The sequence below is a fragment of the Ornithodoros turicata genome, chromosome 1 (assembly GCF_037126465.1).
Source record: "Ornithodoros turicata isolate Travis chromosome 1, ASM3712646v1, whole genome shotgun sequence".
Lineage (NCBI taxonomy): Eukaryota > Metazoa > Arthropoda > Arachnida > Ixodida > Argasidae > Ornithodoros > Ornithodoros turicata.
In genome coordinates this window covers 60,044,499-60,061,613 of record NC_088201.1, presented here as the reverse complement: position 1 = coordinate 60,061,613, position 17,115 = coordinate 60,044,499, and the positions used below count along the sequence as shown (strand labels likewise).

At 46.6% G+C, this 17,115-nt stretch overlaps 1 protein-coding gene and 1 long non-coding RNA gene across 2 annotated transcripts in view; one reads left to right on the top strand and one right to left on the bottom strand.

Annotated features, from left to right (window-relative positions):
- Positions 1-17,115, top strand: part of LOC135399272 (uncharacterized) — a 186,190-nt gene that overhangs the window by 37,944 nt on the left and 131,131 nt on the right. The window lies entirely within an intron of this gene.
- The window catches only part of LOC135378442 (hemicentin-2-like), a 73,588-nt gene that overhangs the window by 10,062 nt on the left and 46,411 nt on the right, over positions 1-17,115 (bottom strand). The window contains exons 5-9 of the mRNA XM_064611484.1: positions 16,159-16,464; positions 13,747-14,049; positions 7,739-8,089; positions 2,160-2,468; positions 1,390-1,518 (exon numbers count right to left, since the gene is read on the bottom strand). Coding sequence (XP_064467554.1) covers positions 1,390-1,518; positions 2,160-2,468; positions 7,739-8,089; positions 13,747-14,049; positions 16,159-16,464 — 1,398 coding nt within the window. The remainder of the gene's footprint in view (positions 1-1,389; positions 1,519-2,159; positions 2,469-7,738; positions 8,090-13,746; positions 14,050-16,158; positions 16,465-17,115) is intronic.

Sequence of the window (17,115 nt, the reverse complement as noted above, 5' to 3'; positions counted from 1 at the left end):
GATTTTTAAGGCGCGGGATTTGAGTACAGAGTTGACTTCAAGCGTGTATAATGTCTTTATCAATTCATCACTATGTTGTGATTCATTTACTTACTAACACGAACTGGTTGCTTGACCAGATTGTAGTACTCGATCAGATGAAGAAAGAAGAAGGGTTCAGCTAGTTTCACGATATGCTACTATACATAAAGATCTGTCGTCTACGGGAAAGACAGGTTGAGGACCAGCGGCATGGCCGGCGTGTTAAAGCGTCCGCTCGTTGGTGGTAGCCGAGGTAGTTTTTTTTTAATGTAATGTTTGCGCCGCGAAGCAACTGTGGCTATGAGCGGCGTACAGGCGTGGACAGATGGAGAGAGGACACCAGGAAGGAGTGGGGAACAGGGGGTTTAGTATGCATCCTGGGCCGACTTGAGGGGAACTGTGTCAGCATTCGTCTGGAAAGTCTTCGGAAAACCCAGGGAAAACCTCATAGAGCACAGCCGGTGGTAGGATTCAAACCCACCACCTCTCAGACTTCAGCACGACCTTGGCTACCACCAATGAGCGGACGCCTTAATGCGCTCGGCCATACCGATGGTGCCAAGGTCATGCTGAAGACTGGGAGGTGGTAGGTTCGAATCCGAATGTGCCGTCTGAGGTCTTCTCTGGGTTTTCCGGCAGCCTTTCCAGACGAATGTCGGCACAGTTCCCCTTGAAGTCGGCCCAGGACGCATACTAACCCCTTGTCCCTCACTCCTTCCTGCTGTCCTCTCTCCATCTGTCCATGTCTGTACGTCGCTCATAGTCACAGTTGCTTCGCGGTGCTAACACATAATCTTCGGTATAACAGGTTGAGGGTTAGTTAACAGATAGCGGCCGCTACAAGCACAACTTTACGTCTACTGGCGAGAGGAGATGGAGTGAGATTAAAATAATGGGTAGCGCTTATGGCTATGATGCTTGCAATACACGCGGCCCTGTTCTTCGTCCAAAACACTGCAGTGCTTCCGAATTTGTTTAGCAAGCCACGTGATTATAAGCGCAAAATCACCCGCGAAGCGGCGACCACCACAACTGCTAGACCTGTGCTGGGACTGCGTTTGTCTGCGTCTGTATGTGCAATCGTCGCTGGCTCGAGAGTTGTGTGCTGCACCACGGATAACCAGTATGCGTGACCTCCGCTCGAGATATGCCTTGCCGCCTTTTCTGGCAGGCAGACCGCCCTTCTTCAAACGTCACATTGCGACAATATGTCTTTTACAAGCGATTTGCCTGCCACGCAGCCGCATGCTTCTCAAGATTGTCTTCGTACTTGTACGTATTGTCCCCGAACATCATTGCTACGTGGTAATTGCTTTTGTCAAAGTGGCATGTGTATTTTATGAAATTGTGTTGTTAATTCCAAGTTACCTTGTTCATCCGATGCTTTACTTCGGTATTTGAGAGCCAGGACAATAGCGAAAGGCAGAAGAAGCAACAGCAGGCTGGCCGCTATCAGGACGAACAGTACTGTTCTGGAAGGGAATACCCAGGCGTTCCCTGTGTAGGAGGAAAACAGTCATTGGATACTCAATGCAGTTATTTGGAACAAAAAAGAAAGAGAGAAAGAAAAAAAAAGGGCTTCATATCCTCTTTCATTTGAGGAGTTTACCTAAGGTAAATTCTCATCATAAGTATCCAATATTCTGATACTGAAAAGGTTATAGCTTCTCAAACAAGCTATTTTCTAATATTTTGATGTGATAATCAAAAAGAAGCTCTGTGTTCTTGGCACGCTATCTTACCGTACAGTGCTCTTAAGGTGCGTCCTCACTATGCCGATCGCCCGATCGGCTCTCCCCGCTGTGCTTTGTCTATGGCTCACTATGCCGATCGCCCTTGCCGATCGGCATAGTGAGGACGCACCTTTAAAGCGAGTGCCAAATGTAAGCCCTCGACAAAATTTGCACGTCATACGACGCAGAAGCGCAAGCAAGGCGCGGATGCTCCAGTGCTCTGATCTTCAGTGGGTTGAAATGCTCATAATTTTCTGAATGATGGATCGACCCTGATTACGATGCACTTTTGCACACGACTACTTTGCATGTCTTGCTTTGTGGATACGTCAGATCGAAACAAACAGTATAACGACACTCCACCCCTATAGTCACTCGTAAAATGAAAGGAACGGTTTGTTTTACCTGGCTCGTAATAACCTTCCGCAGTATTGATGAGCGTGTGGGTGGTTAGAAGTAGCGGCTCGGAACGGCCACGACCATTGACGGCGTATAGCAGAAGAGTACACTGTATTCCTGGAGGCAAATCCCGCACCCAGAAGGCAGGAACAGGAGAAGTTAAGTTAGCTGCGAGCCGCTGTCCTTCTTGCTCTTGTACTTCCAACATGAAGCGCAGGTCTGTTTCTGGGGGTCCTGGTGGGGGCCTGCATTCCACTCTGAACGAGCTGTCCGTCTGTTCACTTACAGTGCAGCTCCTCAGCGCTTGCGGCGGCCCTGCCGGAATGTGCGTCATCATCAAAAACGAGGAGCATAGAACGGCACCTTCGGAAACACTCGCACATTCCTAATCCCAAGGGCACAAAATTCTGGTTAAGCGCCGTAGGCGTCGTGCTGACTTCTGTTAGGCCATTAGGATTGGCGATCAGTACGTGCGTTGTTAGCTGTAGCTTTTTATTCCCCTTATCGATTGTTTCAAGATTCACCATGATTACGCGCATTGAGCGTCATATTTGCGTCTAATTGTCTAATATCTATCTTACATTACTATCTTCAACCTCGCACGATACCAAGGCGGGTCTTCCAAGGTGCTTCATGCTATAATTTAAAACATTTCACATTTCGTTGCGTGTGCCCTTTGTCACTTCTGGGAACGTGCTATAAAAGGGAAAGTGATAGTTCTTGTCAACTCATGACAAAGTGTACCGGACCAGACGAAGCTGTGGCAGTGTGAGAGAAACGGATCGAAACGCTGAAAAGAAATTATGACCTGTGACATGGTGTTACAGACCTTATATCCCTACGGCAGGGGTGCATGGAATGGATGACGCATACCCGTTCAAGGTGGTCCCCAAAGGACACTGCAGGTAGCAGAAATCCCAGGGCCGGGTTGACTGTTTCTACAGGGTCGACGTCTGCAGACGGCTTAAGGACTACCCCCGCCGACCACTCGGGATTCTGATTGGAACAGCACCTTTCGGAAATCCTGCCATGGGAACATCCCGCAGCGGCAGACGGTCATGAAGCCGTTCGAGAGATTGCTACTCTGAGCGATGTGTTACTTGATGTTAGCTAAACGGTTATGTGTTTGACAACATTTTGCTTTGGTGTTTACGGAACTGGTATGAGTGAGCATAGCCAACTAGGAGCATTAAGAAGGGAGAGATGCCCTACAAGCAAAGAAGACGTTTAGGAACAAATGCAAGTCTCGCGCTGTTATGTGTGTGGCACTGGATTCGGTGGGTTAGCTATTACTGTGTTCCAGAATAAAGACTTTCAGACATACAAGCTCAGACGTGTAGTGCTAAAGGTGTTTCCAGGACGGACTCTGAAGACCCTCTTCGTCGGAATAGCATGGACAAAACGTATTGTATCCCCTAATGTCTGCTAGTGTTAACGCATGAAGGACGCTTTATCCTTGAACCATATCAAAGGCTTGTTTTATACCGAAGAATACAACAGAATATGGGACTTCGTCAAGGCAGCGTGCTAAGCCCGCTGCTTCTCAACCTCGTCATGGCCGGCCTCTCAGCAGCGCTACCTGCGAACGCACCTTGCATCAATGGACTCATGTACACTGATGACATTTGCATATCAACAGCACGCAAAAGTTCGTACACGCTACTACGAACTATACAAACAGGAGCCAACGCCGTCAACAACTATGTGCATAGGACAGTCTTCAAATCTGAAATGAAAAAGACACATGTGTGTTGATTGGCCCAGGAGCAGGATGGGGACGACTGTCTCCCCTCACTTTAAACAATTCCCCTCTAAATAAATACGGTTTGAACAGCCAAATACCTCGGTGCAACTATAGACAATCGAATGTCGTGGATACCATTCACAAAACACATCCAATTGCGCTGCCAAGCTTCACTAAATATCACAAACCCTGCGTCAGGGTGTCCGCAGGATGCAATAAAGATCATTCATAACGCGCTCACTGTGGCAAGAGTTATGTACGCTTACCCCTACGCCAAGCTCAGTGAATCATCACGGACAGCGCTAGAAAGGGTTCACTTGAGTGGACTGAAAAACGCCATTCCTTCCTCTGACTGCAAGGTATGTAGCCACGTACGCTGAGGTTCCAGCCTCTTCTATTACTTGCCACCAAACAACCAACAAATTTGCCAAAAACTTGCCAACAAATTACCAGACTGGGGAAAATAAAAACAGGAATGGCTCTCCTTGGCCGACTCAAGATCAGGAAACGCTCCCGCTTCGTAGCAGCTCTGTGGGCTCACAAGTTGATCGGAAGCCACTCACCGGGACAGTCGAAAAGGCCAGCCCATGGACTCTGCACCACCCACAGTGTAAAACAACAATCCCAAGCATGAGGAAAAAAGAGAACACACCAGACGTATAGTTGTACAGAAGTTAGTTAGATTTGCAGGAACACGACCGTCAAGGCTACAAATATTCATGGATGCAAGCAGTAGACAAAAACGTTGGAACGAGTGCCGCTGCTTTCTGCCTCCGAGCACTACAAACAGATTGAGCAGCAGCGATACAGAGGACACCATCGTCCAAACTCCAGAGACGCTGGTGAAAGGTACTCCAATCACCTTTTACCAGAAACGCTGAAATGACCGCAATCCTGACATCATTGATGATCATAAAAGCAATCAACCGACATCCTGGCCCTGTAGCAATCGTGTCAAATTCAAAAGCCGCTCTACAGACAATATCCAACAACTACGGAGATCTTGACCTGGCATTACGAATTGTGCAAACTTTATAAAGGAAATAAATGTCAAAAGCAATAAATAACCCAGCAGTGGGTACCATCACACATGAGCATACATGGGAATAAGAGAGCTGATGCTGTAGTCAAGCAAGCCACAAAATAATCTTCCTACTCTGCCAGTCATTCCAAATAACATTCGAGCTCGATATTCCATTAACCATCATGTATGGCGCTTGCAACTCGGCGAAAGAACGTCTAAGAAAACGGCTCCACCGCTCTGCATCACGAGGGGCTTCACCAGAGAAGAAACGTCCCTACTAATAAGACTGAGAACTAGAAGTGACAAGACAAAGGAAGTCCTCACCACACAGGCCGAAGTAAAGATGAGTCATGCACCTCTTGCGACCCGCAAGAGACTGTAATACTCCTGCCACATGGGCACGAAAAATGACAGGAAGTGCGTAATGAGTTAAGACTTACTGTCATTCGTGCCGTGCTATACGGATATATTTAATGGCATTCGTCTGGATCACATTTTCCGCGTAATGAGATCGCCACAACTCATTCGCCCATGAAATGCGTACCCTCGCTCCCATTGTCTGAGCACAAGAGCAATTTAAAACTTCCACAAGCCACTCGTTACTGCGCACAGCACAATTATTTCGTAAATTACACGAAAACGATCATTATTTCGGCAAAATGCCTGACGTTGTTAATGATTGCTTTTTTTCATGTTTGCTTTTGGCGTAGACTGCCACCTGATAGGCAAGATGACAGCAGTTTCCCGACATGGTATACGAACCATCAATTATGAAATAAAGAAAAATTTCTCATTTTGTGGGATATTATGGGCATTTTCAATCTCTTTGACACGTTTATGCTATTCAAGTATCGCGTCTCTTACGCGGCTAGTGGGAAACCCGCCGCGTTTAATGTCATTCCAATCTGACGTGTACCACAACTATCGTGAGAAATGGCATTCGGGACCCTACTGACATTACACGCTAATGTTATTTTTTCTGCCTGTGTGGCGCGGGTATTAAACACGTACAGCTTCATTGCACAAAATACGAACCCCAAAGAAGAATTCAAGCAACACAGGGAAAAGGTGCTGACGCCAGGAATCCAACCTGGGATTTCCGGTCAGATATGGTACCGCTACACCACGACAGAACGACTTTCCCTGGAGCTAGTGCGTGAGAGAACACCTTTGAGGGAGTTCGAGGCTTACGTGTTTGTATCGTCCATATTTGTGACCTGCCTCGTCTAATTCTCGTTGTTCACCAAAGAAGACGTCGTCGTTCACTATGGACCAAAAAAGACGTCTAATGGAAAAAAATGAAGGACCTGGGCTACCCAGCACCCTTGCTGGAACCCCTAATTTACCCCAACGGACCAGTAACGACACGGCGAAAAATTCAAAGGATTCTACTAGACTTCATGAGGGAAAGTCACGTCATAGGAGTCATTTAACGATAAAGATGGAACAGAGTCGAATCAAACTACTCACAGAACAAGTCAACATGTGAACAGTTCATTGCCCTGTACAGGCCCTTTCCGTATGTGGTGTGTGTGCTTGTGCGCGTGCGTGCGTGCGTGTGTGTGTGTGTTTTTCTTTTAGTCCTACCTGTCTTTCTTTGATGCAGGGCACATTATTGCCGCCAATCTAGAGGATGACCGTCCTTTCATTTTTTTTTCACCGTAACGTCACGACAAGCTCCGACTTCCGCACATTCCTCTTATTCTACGCTTCGCACCTTCGGCTTGCCTCACCGCTAATCCCGCTCCCGGTGGCTATTTCGTGATTCCCCTTACGGGCTTATAAAGTGTGGAGAAACATATTTTCTTGAGGGACGCACAGGAAAGTTATCCGCAATCCATCCCTACGGCACGTGCAGCAAGTCACCACACACATGGAGGCTAACTCACCATACGTGTAAATCTCTTCCCAATAATAATAATAATTAGTAGTAGCAGTAGTATTGAGGGACAGTATCACTCAGGATCGTCTATTTCACCACATAACCATGGTCACTACTTACCTGCGGCACTTTCCCTCACTAATTTTTTTCATTCAGTTCACTATGCTGCGTGCGCATCCAGGTGTCTCGATTGTATTCAACTATAAGCATTGTTCATCTATCTGCTTTTTCATTTATAGCGAATGCTGTGAATCATGTTGAAGTACTCTGCGAGTCAAAGTTCGAGATCCCTCCTTTTGTTCGGTAGGATCTTATGTTCCGCTTTATTGCATACTTTTTCCTGTCTTTCGTGACCTATTCTCAAGAGCGACTAAAAAAAAAAAAAATACACGCTGTCACTTATGTAGCGATTCATCAAATGTAAATGATGAATTGATCTCGTGATGCATTTTTTTTTTTTTTGTGAAGCAAAAGACATCTTTCCCTGGTGCGAGGCTTCCGGACACGGGCATCTATTGCGTGGCGTTAGTAATGACTACCTTGCAAAGATGCATGTAAGGTAGTATTTACCAGCGTTTGCAGCCTGAATACTAAAGTAAAATACTACTACTCCAATGGCATGTTAATGCTGTTCATTTTCAAGACATGCAACACCGATATTAAAAATGCCATGGACTATCTTCCCATAGATTATGCTTCTCGGGTGACATTCTTATCCTAATTTCGGGGATAAGGGATACCTTCAGATTTAGACATATAAACAATGTTCAGATTTTCAGCAAAACGTCCCACCTCCTATTTTTGGTAATGGGAGCCCATTTGCAGTTCATGCTGTAAATACAGCCCCATTCACCTCACAGCACATACACTACAACAGAACACAGGGATCTCATTCACCCTAGCGAGCTAAGCTAGTTACGTTATTCACAATGTACCTGCAAGGACGACGTGAAAGACACATGGGCGTATCATCAGCCCTATGGCATTCCTCGCAGTGCAGCTGAGCGTTCCAAACTCTGTTCTGTTCCTTGGTTGGTAGCGAAGCACGCTCATGGTAGAAGGCGAGGCACTGTGCAAGCCTCCGTGATCCTCGCGTCCCCGAGAAGAGCGCACCACTGAATGCAAAGAAGAGGACAGGTCGCGACGTCGGCCATAAGACCCGTTGAAGGCCCAGTGGAACGTGACGTTGTCAGCTGGATCCGCAAGCACAGTGCATGTAACGCGGATGTGCTCATGACGAGATGCCGAGTAGACTGTCTGTTGGCCTGGGGCACATACTGGAAGATCTGAGAAAGAGTGAACGTAGATTTACTTATTATATATACATACTGTTTCAAACCTTGAGCTCAAGAACTGCGGCCATCGGCGTTGCGGAACGGGGATGGGAGTGAATCACTAAGGGGACAGCTACACACAAGGCGGCAGCTACACTAACAAAATCTACGAAGATGATGATGAATTCAAGAAACAGTTCATTTGCCAATGCAGACTTCTACTGCGATGTTTTGAGGAAGCTAGTAGAATACGTTCTTCGAAAAAACGAGAACTGTGGCGCGATCTCAGGTGGCTGTGAAACCAGATCAATCTCCTGCTTACACAGCTGTAAAAACGCACCAGTTTTTGGCAACCAACGACGTGCCGATTGTCCCGCATCGTCCATATTTGCCAGGTTTGGCTCCCTCTGCCTTCTTTTTGTTCGCCAAAGTGAAACCGAAGGTGAACGAGCGACACTTTAACGCGACAGTGTAATGTCCCGGACACACGGGCACTCTAAAGGCCTTCGCAAGAAGACACCTATCCGAAGGGCGTTTATGCCCACCTTTGGCGGCTGAGAAGACGTAGCCACGTAGCAGGGCAGCCGATGTTTTGTACCTCACGAATATCGAAAACTAAAACATATTTTTAAAATATTTTTATTAAACTTCGTATTAAGCTTTTATGAACGTTAAAACAGTTTACTAGACTTATAAGAGCCGCGTCACGGGTGATACGACCGATTAGCGAATACGACCGATCAATTCTCTCGCACGAAACTACTTCCTGCGAAACTAGTAAAATGTGCATATAGTTCCATTAAGTTATTTAATACCTGTAGTTAATAACAACTGTAGTTAGCAATTTAAAATTTCCGGCCGATAAATATGTTTGATTACTCTCCAGTCTCTAGTTTTTGTCTCACAGCTCACGCTGCATTTCTGGCGGCGTGCGCTCAGAGAAATACTTCCGGTATAGATCGGTAGTGCTGTGTGCTGGCATGTGTCAAAGCAGTGCTAGCCTGCCCGTGCGCCAGGATTATAACACAGAATCGTAGAGGGCGCTTTTCACACCACAGTCAAACGAATTGTAGGACGTGACCAACGGCACAGAATAATTCAACGAAAGGAATGGGGGGTATAGTGCAGAATACGCCTTGAGCTTGAGGGCCACCGGGGAATGACGGGACGACTTTGTTCCAGTCTCAGAACAATTACTTTCCATGATGAGACCAGTTTATTCTGCACTATGAACGTTCCCCAGCTAGCCGCCATCCTTTCTGTTCTCTCAGAATGGGAGACAATTATAAATGCGCTAGGCCGTAGGACTAAAAATTGCCGATAGCATCATCGTCCGTGTCTCTTAGGGAGTAGCTTGTATAGGGCTGTTGCAGTAAAGTTTGCAGAGCGCCATTGCGAGCCCAAGCGGCTATGGATCCAACAGTAGGTAGCTTCATTAGCAGGTTTAGCACGGTGTTTGAAGCGGCATGGCGCCAAGGAAAGCTACATAATCTGTAGAAAATCCACAGAGAAAGCGGTGAACCTTGCCAAGTGCGAACAACTCGAGACCATGTATGTGACAGTGCCGCCGTCGTCTGCTAACTACCGCGCGTTGCATATTGTTGGGGCGCTGACGTTGCTGCTCACTCGCGCCACCTGGCCCGCAGAAATAGGTCTACTATACCACAAAATGTTGTTTTGCTGTAACAATTCTGGCCTTGCCGCAAGAGTTTAATATTATGCACGTGTTACAGACAAACAGCACATTACTGTTTCTACTCGGTGCCTGACGGAATATTTTTCAAAATAATATCTCCCTTCTGCAGTAGGATGACGAAATGGAACTTATCGTTTAAAACGTAGCTGTTTGTTCCGTGATGGAAAGTAACTGTGAGGCTGGAGCACACAAACAGACGAACACGACGTAAGCCTCAATGTGCCTATAACGATGGATGCCATATTTCAATCGAGACTTCTATAGTCGTGTTCAACTGAAGAAGGAAAGGAAATCTAGTCTGTCAACTACATGCGCCGTTGGAGATAAGGAGACGCAATAGCGTGCCAGAAGAAATACTGAAGCGCCACCATGCGCCATCAGTGAGGGGCGCACTTTCTGCCGCAGCGTAGTGTCATGCGGCAATCTTAACAGATACGGAAGCAGACTGAGTATGATGGATTACGTTATCTAGCCCAAGGAGGAAGCGTGACCTCACTGTGTCCAGCCATCCTATCCGCGGCGCAATAATATTTTGGGAGCTGACGTGCTAGATTTCTCTTCCTACTTAAGTTCAACACGACTATAGATAAAGTCACTGGATTGGAGAAAGTAACGTCATCCTTTCCCTTTCCCACCTCGACCATGGGGGAACAATGGCGGCCGCAGAATATGTTGGCATGCTACGGCCGCCATTGTTGCTGCTAGGTAGCGGCGGCAAAGATCAGAGGATGGCGGTACTTTCCCAAATCCGCTGACTTTACTTCTAGAAAATCGTAAGCGCCCGCCCGACTCCGTATCGTTGTCAGCCAATCATAGCTCAGCCCGCAGAGCCGGAGACTGATACGTTTTACGGGCCAACGACTCCCTAAGCGTGGAACGGAGGAGCCTCTTTCCAAATCCATCTCGTGAAATCAATATGGCGGCCCGAAGAGGTTCGACCATTGTTTCGGGAACTGCACGGATTACATGCATTAACCAGGAGGATGATTGTTTCCTCATTTCTGCAGGATTTAATAGACGAAAGGAAGAGATAACGAGATGTACAGACAGTTAAACAAAACAGTTGAGCGGACGGTACATCACCGTGACCCATAATTCCTCCCATCGCTCACAGATGCCGCCACATCGGAGTAGCCGGAGTCGTACCACGGAGAGGCGTCCAGAGCCGTTTATGGTGAGAGTTTGACCACTCTTTGACCATTAGCAACTTGGAGATGGGTGTTCGCCGTGACGTCAGACGCCTCATCGCTCCGCCCACATGGCCCAATGAATGAAAGCCCAATCGCGGCGGCACGAGGAGATTTCTAAGCGGTAGCTCCGCTGAAAAATGGCACCACTGGTCTTTAATCCGCGCCTCATGTGACGTCAAATGATGCGCTTTAAAATAGGTTCCTCCTAATGGCCAAACTCTCCCTATAAACGGCTCTACTAGAACGCTTCGAAGGGCACTACGGGGGGGGGGGGGGGTAATGTAGGGGGAACGTGCGGTCAGCCAGCTCTGAAGTGACGGCTCGGTGCACCCAGGGAAGGGAGAAGACGAGAGGGTGAAAGGAGGGAGGGGAGAGAAGATGGTGGCACAGGAGACGGAGGGGTGTGCTAACCCACACACTACCCACCACAGAAAACATGCGAGCATCCCACAGTAGTCTTCATTGGGATGCTATCTGTACCACCGTAACCGCCAGGACTATTGGCGAAGTTACCCCATCAAGTGCACTCCGCGTCCACTTCGCGAGTCGTTTGGTGTTTTGGTGTTTTATGGCACAAGGGCACCTAAGGCCAAATAGTGCCAAGACTCTTGAAATGTATAGGGAGTCGTTGTCGGTGTTGCGCTTGTGATTCTCTAAAACTCTCTAATGTTTGTTTCGTGTTTCACTTTGTGCGCTTCCTCTTGTATTTTCCTTCTATACGCAGATGTCAAAGTTTGGGAAACAAGGGGGAGAACAATAGCCGCACTGCAAAATTAACTAACTAGATAAAAATTGTGCATCGGGTGAGAAACATATGTACAAAAAAATAAGGAGAAGGAACACGAATGGACGACGAACAAAATGCAGGAACCTCCGATCGATAGCTGCCATAACAAATCTCGCACAGAGACTCTATTGTGTACCCGCCAGCTATTTCGCATTTTGACCATATCCAAAGGAACTCATACTTGACAACCTCGTCTATAGGATCCCCTTCTATTGATTGGTCGTACAGAGCGAATGGCCTGGTAAACGACCCCCACCAAACAAAAACAAAAAAACAAACAAAAAACACTAATATACTGTACAACAATGGAAGTTTATTTTTTATTTTTTGAGTACATAAATCCGAAGGGCATTTTTTCTTTTCTTCAATGTGTAGCACTCATCTTAGGATGGTCTGCTATAAGTGAGCCACAATTGCATCAACAATATCGTCGATACGTGAAACAGACTAAAAAGGAACACAGCCCCCCATGAACGGAAAGAAAAAGAGAGCGGGCGGGGAAACACAAAATCAACCCTCTCATCATAACTGGATGCATTCCGCATTCCAGGCACGCTTGATTTTCAATATATTCCTTCAGCCATACTCCCCTCTTTGTTAGGTACAGCTCTTCGAGAATATCAGTATAAAATGATAATTCTCAGTAAGAATACCTCCAAGCTGTATACTTAGAGGCAGCAAGATTATAGGCAGGACGGCAGGAAATACAAGAAAGTTGTGATCGATGAAAATGACATGTTCGTGAAGTGACTTAATAAGCTCCTTACGACATCGTAGAAAAAGATACAAAAAATGTAAATAAGCCTCACCGTTGGAACGAAATGACGGTTCCGTGATCCCTTGCGGACAAAATATGCGGGCGAAATGCAAATCTGGGTACACTACGCAATCCCTTGTGGTGGAGAGAAAAAAAAAAAGAAAAGAAAAGGTTTTTGTAGTATACAGTAAGAATAGCTATACGTCTTATTTCGCTGGCATGGGCGGAGCTTTGTTGAATATTGAAGACGCGTATATAGGTCGAAATGGCTTTTTATACGTAATGCTTCCTGCGAAGTTTAGCTGTAATAGGAAGCGGAAGAAAGCTTAAGAGACGTTTGTCGACTCTGAGACAGATATAGGCGCGTAGTTGTACATGGGAGAAAGAATGTGTTTTGAACGCGTATACGAAAGTGTGCTCGAGCGTGGCTTCAACCTTTTTGGCGTGGTTGCACGATGCTGATTGCTTTAGCGGTACGCGTGTCGATGTGATTTTTGAGGATAACCACGGCTGCGGGCATCCTTTTATATGGGATACCAATATCCATTACTTTGTAAAGTCCTTCTTTAGTACACTCTCATGTAACAAGCCTGTCGCAGTGTGAAGAAGTACCGGCATGGACACCTTTCTGCCTTTGTTTTGACGTTACAGATCCACACCAAGACTACATGAAAATAATGACGTAGATCAAATATAATATTAGCAGAAAAGAAGACAACATCAAAGTATAAGAGAAAGGAGACCAAGACAACCAATCACATCGGTGAAGTTGACAGCTTACTTGGCGGCGTACTTATAGCACAAAACGGTAAGTAAATACAAACTAAAGTGTGCAACAAACTGCGCACTAAAATTCGTGTATAGATTACGAAATTGTTACGTCGTGAGGAAGAGAAATTAATAACAATGCGAGCAAGCGATCAAGTGGGCGCAGAATGTACACCCAGTATCAGGATTTGACGCTGCCTGCTGGCCGGCATCGGCACCATCTCATCATCATTGCTTTATGTGTGTGTGTGCGTGTTGACGCTGTCACTCTATAACCACTTACAGCACGTGACATTGTGACAACGTGTGGGGCGAGAACTCCAAGCACAGACAACATAAAAAATTAATTCGGTATCTTACTCAGGTGTCGGAAACTTGGACATTCCTTGATTGATTCGTAGATTGATTGATATTCCCTAAGCTCTCTCACTCCTTTCCTAGACATACAAAGACAAAGATGATGTTACTTACGTCGCACCCTGAGGAAAATTCTATTGCTTTCCTCAGTGCCTTCCGCATTCGTCGCCATGCACGAGTAATGGCCAGCATTGTGCCTCTGGACGCCTCTCAGAGCTAAGGACTGGTTGCTAAGTAACAGCCGTGCACCATTAGCTCGAAGTTCAGAGGAGGCCAGGTCTTGTCCGTTGAAGCGCCACGATAGGTCCGTGAAAGCTGGATTGGCGTCGACGTCACAGTCTAAATAGACATCTTGGCCTTGAATGATCCCCGAAGAGTTCATGTGATGGCCCCAGCGGAGGTGAGGGCGTGGTTTGTCTGAAATGATGTGAAATGATTGGAAATCTTGTGTGTGCATGGAGCCTGGAGCAGCTCCACGAACTGCATGAACCATACCTACGAAGCACAAGTTCAAGCACTGCATTGTCGATATCGCATACTCGTAAGTGTTGCAGCATGACAGGTTGTACCCATAAGTGTAATGTGATGTACCAAGCTAGCGGTAAAAAAATGTATCGGCTAACAAAGACGGTGCCTTCGTATAATACACATTTAATACATTGCAACTAAACTCGCAGCCAGTTATTTGTAACTAACTTCCAGTGAATTTGCGCCCGCGATGTCCGCGGCACCAGCTTCTGGTGTTCTGTCAAGCATCGGAACAACCGATTCCAGTGTCGTAACAGAACATGCTGATTACGTTGTGTCGTATCTCGAAGCAGTCCAAAGTAACCTCTAGTTCCGCTCCACAGCCTTATGACTAGTGTCGGGATCCGGCATATAACGAATCCCGAAATCCCAGGATCTCGCCTGTTTTTGGCATGTTGAAATCTCGGGATGTGCTCGAAAAAGTCCAGGAATATCGGGATTTTTTTTTTTTTTCGTATTCGCAGTATTGGAGTAAACCCGGAACTGAAAAAATTCCAGGATTAAAGGAATCCAGTAGAATACGGCAAAGCAGTTGGCGCAATCGCGACGCAGAACTGTGGAATAATTACGAGTTGTTTGATTTGTATAGCACACGGTTTGAATGGTCTACAGTTCTTTTGCCCTTAGCTGCCTCGGAAGTACCCTAATATCGTGTAGGCATATTTCCTTCCTGGCGCGATGCAGCGAGTGGGCTTCGTCTGTGGACGCCTATGACAAACGCACCGGAGCTCCGTGCGTTGCTTTGCTCTTTCGAGGGGTATTGTTGGCGTCGAACGGCGTTCGTGACGCCGTGCTCGTGAAAGAGAGAGAGAGAGAGGGAGAGAGAACGAAAGAAAAAAATACCGAAAAGAGACAGGCTGGTGATCACAGGGGTCGGCTTAGCTTCCACGATGAGCACACAGAGGAAGAATAGCGACTTCGCGCAAGACTCAGGCAATTCAACTAACGTGCGGTCCTATACTTCTTGTGCGCCGAAGCTGGACGGCGCGCTAAGTGCAGGAGATGTAGCAAAATACTGAAAACATTTGGGGCCGCTACGAAAGGTCTACACACAGGTCTCTTTCCATTCAAACGGAAAGCGCTCACTTGGTAGATATAGCATCTTGAGTTTCGACAGCCAGCTTTTTCTTCAGCATTAAGCAGCCGGGACATTCATTTCCTGTTGCTTGTCAGAGACAGACGCTTCAATGATCGTTTTTTAAGTCGAAGCTTGGTACTGTACAGTATTAAATATATTGAGCGGAGCTACACGCGAGGACCGCGCATAAATTCACTGAGCCTCTCGATTGTGAAGAACATAAACAAAGCCGCGTCAGTATTTTTTCAAAATAAAAATGCTAGAACACACTGGAAAACATTAAGTTATTAGGAATATTTTGACTGACACGTAGAGTCAGGGCTCCGAAGACACACACACACACACACAAACGAAAAAAGAAAAAAAATGCGCACGCAGGAAACGTCAGAGCTATTGCACAAATGTTGTGTATGTATACGCTGTCTCGGTTTTATCTCAATTCCGAAATCCCGTCTCGGGATCGGTTCGGAACAATCCTGAAATCCAGGGATTGAAACAAATGACCCGGGATTCCCAACACTACTTGTGACGGCCGCAGAAGGTGAAGCGACTGTTGCTAACGTCACCGTAAAACCCAGACCGGATATGAACATCTTGCTCGCTTCTCTTGTGTATCTCAAAAACTGGGCTGTTATGGGATTGAAAATTTGCATATGGCACCTAATGTGACACACTGTCGATTCAACTCAAATCCAGCCGACGGCTCCTGCTTGTCCCTTTGAAGCCCGTTTCTGCATGTTCAAAATACGATAAGGAGGGCGTACCAATAGAAGCTAGTCTAGACGTCTAGCCACCGGGTGGTAACGAAGAGGTAAATTACCTCGTAGTTCTCTATCTTCAACAATAGGTGTTTTTTACACATTAGCATTACAACAAAAAATTAGTGTAATATAAAAAGGCGTAAGTAGCCCACTACTCACAGTGAACTTGCAACGTCCAGGTGTCCTGTACTTTGTCATGTCCAGTCATCCTGGGGTTGTGGGCAAGGCAACGCAGTTGCTGCCCATTGTTAACGTCTCTGGGGACAAAACGAAGCAGCGATGACGTGATATTGCCTCCACTCAGAATGCGGACGTGTGCTTGTGAAGGATCTATGTGAGTCCTCCCTAGCCACCAGGATATAATGGCCGCTGGAAGGGAACCTTCCGCTTCGCACTCTACTTCTGTTGGAAAGTCTGCCGACAAGAAGTCTTGCTTTCCACGTATGACTGCATGCTGAGGCTTCACTGTAAACATAAACAGAGATCGGTGATACATAGTGGAATAGACCTCTACCCGAGAAACGTCATCATGACCAAGAGATAAACTGATGTTCTGAGGCTGGAACGACATAGAAGGGACAGATACAAACAAAGCCTCAAATTGCCTAAGAAATCAACGATGAAAGATGAAAGTCACAGAAAAGGTTAGCCAGCTGTAGGGATCGAACCCACATCTTCTGGATTGCCGGTCCAGGGCTCTACCAATTGAGCTAAGCTAACACGCCTCTCCAGTGACTTTCGGGGTGCGTCATCTGAAGGGACGACAAACCAGCCACTCACTCTCACTCGCCCTCCTTTCACTCTTACATTTTTGCTCACTCATACACACATTCATACGACGGAAATCGACGCAAGCGGCACCTGTTGAACAAGAGATAAACTGATTTTCTAAGGCTGGAACGACATAGAAGGGACAGATACAAACAAAGCCTCAAATTGCCTAGGAAATCAACGATGAAAGATGAAAGTCACAGAAAAGGTTAGCCAGCTGTAGGGATCGAACCCACATCTTCTGGATTGCCGGTCCAGGGCTCTACCAATTGAGCTAAGCTAACACGCCTCTCCAGTGACTTTCGGGGTGCGTCATCTGAAGGGACGACAAACCAGCCAAAAGCC